Source organism: Octopus bimaculoides, chromosome 11, assembly GCF_001194135.2.
Source record: "Octopus bimaculoides isolate UCB-OBI-ISO-001 chromosome 11, ASM119413v2, whole genome shotgun sequence".
Classification (NCBI taxonomy): Eukaryota; Metazoa; Mollusca; class Cephalopoda; order Octopoda; family Octopodidae; genus Octopus; species Octopus bimaculoides.
This window is the reverse complement of record NC_068991.1, coordinates 28,021,182-28,022,850: the sequence shown is the minus strand read 5'-3', so window position 1 is coordinate 28,022,850 and position 1,669 is coordinate 28,021,182. Positions and strand designations below refer to the sequence as shown.

Genomic DNA, 1,669 nt, shown 5'->3' with positions numbered 1-1,669 from the left:
TCTCTCTCTTTCTCTCTTTCTCTCTCTGTGAAAGTATCTGTCATTACAGTATCGAAATGTGATTGTTTCAGTTAGTGGAATAGTTTCATTTTTAAAGTGAAAGTATTTGACATGAGTGTTTTTGTTTCACTTTTGACACAATACTTAAATAGTGGAAGAGATATTATGTTGCCGTGTGCTCGAACTCTGCAAGAAGTTAAACATTTTTTTTTACTAAAACACAACTGGAACCCTAAGTAAGGCATGTGTAAAATTTGAATGAAATTGGTTGCGTAGTTCTCGAGTTTTAGGGATTCACACAGACAGACAGACAGACAGACAGACACACAGACACACATTCTCATTTTTATATATATAGATTGTCCGTGGATAAGCGCTTTTAACGATGTTACTTACCTGTTGTACTTGGAAGAGATGTCTCACTAAGCATTGTAGTATCTGCTTCTGCAGTCGGTTCAGCTGTTGAAACTTCTAGACAGTTTATAAATAAACAAACTTTTGTAAAGTAATTTGTTACATACAATAAATAAGATAACCAGACAAGTAACAACAATGTAACGAACTTACAAACATCTTTACGAACCAACAATCAACTAAGCAACCGACACCTTCCGACTTCATTGCGAACTAACACGAACTTCACTGGACTCTGAACTCTGAACCTTTAACTCATTCGGATTGTTACTATTTATACTTTTCTCGGATCATTCTATCTCTCGCAAGGGGCAGTCGTAACTCATTACAGAACAAGCAAAAACAAAAACAAATAGCAATAAAAATAAATGTTGCGGGAGGGAATTCTTTGACCATTTTTCCATTTCCTCGCATATTTCTTATATGTTGCTCATATAAGCTATGTCTCTTCTACTACGTTATACAAATAACAGCTCTTGAAGCATATATTTTACAACCCCGGCCATTTTTCTTATTAGTTATCTCACTTTAAGGTGGCGAGCTGGGAGAGTTGTTAACACGCCAAGCAAAATGACTAACGGCCTTTCGTCCATCTTTATATTCAGAGTCCAAAAACGGCCGTGGTCGACTTTGCCTTCAATCCTCTCGGAGTCGATAAATAAAGTACCAATGAAACACTGGGGTTTATGTAATCGACTAGTCTCCTCCCGCCAAATTTCAGGCCTTCTGCATTTAGCAGAAAGGATTATTATTATTAAATGATGAATTTTGATGAATGTTGTTTCCTAACGTTTAGAAAAACATGAATCTGATCATATTTAACTTTCTCTATAACTCTGAGGCATTGCATTTGCATAAGTATTTAATAAATGCTCAGCTGACGTTTTCTAATATCAAGAGACTAGTTCTAATTGCTTCGATGGAGAAACAACAATTACCGTTTTGACTTTTTCTTTAATCGACCTGTATTGAGTGTGTCTCTAACACCCGACTTAACATCGTACTTCTTGGCTCGTGAATATCTTTAACGAAGCTTTTTTACACGAATCAATGGTCGCATCCTGTCCACGTTAATCTTGTTTTTTTTTTTACTGACATAGAAGAGCATTAGGTTGGCAGTAATTGCATCATTCTCAGCAATTTAGGAGTGACTGCTAAGAAGTTAAACATTTTCTTCAAATTGCTTGACTATCTATCTATCTATCTATCTATCTATCTATCTATCTATCTGTATATATATATATATATATATATA

The 1,669-nt window shown here is 35.1% G+C and overlaps 1 protein-coding gene across 2 annotated transcripts in view; it reads right to left on the bottom strand.

Annotated features, from left to right (window-relative positions):
* Window positions 1-366: 366 nt before the first annotated feature.
* The window catches only part of LOC106883930 (cysteine-rich secretory protein 3-like), a 71,128-nt gene continuing 69,825 nt past the window's right edge, over window positions 367-1,669 (bottom strand). Inside the window, exon 14 of one of the 2 annotated variants that reach the window (XM_014935074.2) lies at window positions 367-471. In XM_014935074.2, coding sequence (XP_014790560.1) covers window positions 389-471 — 83 coding nt within the window. In that variant the 3' untranslated portion in view covers window positions 367-388. The remainder of the gene's footprint in view (window positions 472-1,669) is intronic. The other variant, XM_052971652.1, reaches the window with a different exon arrangement.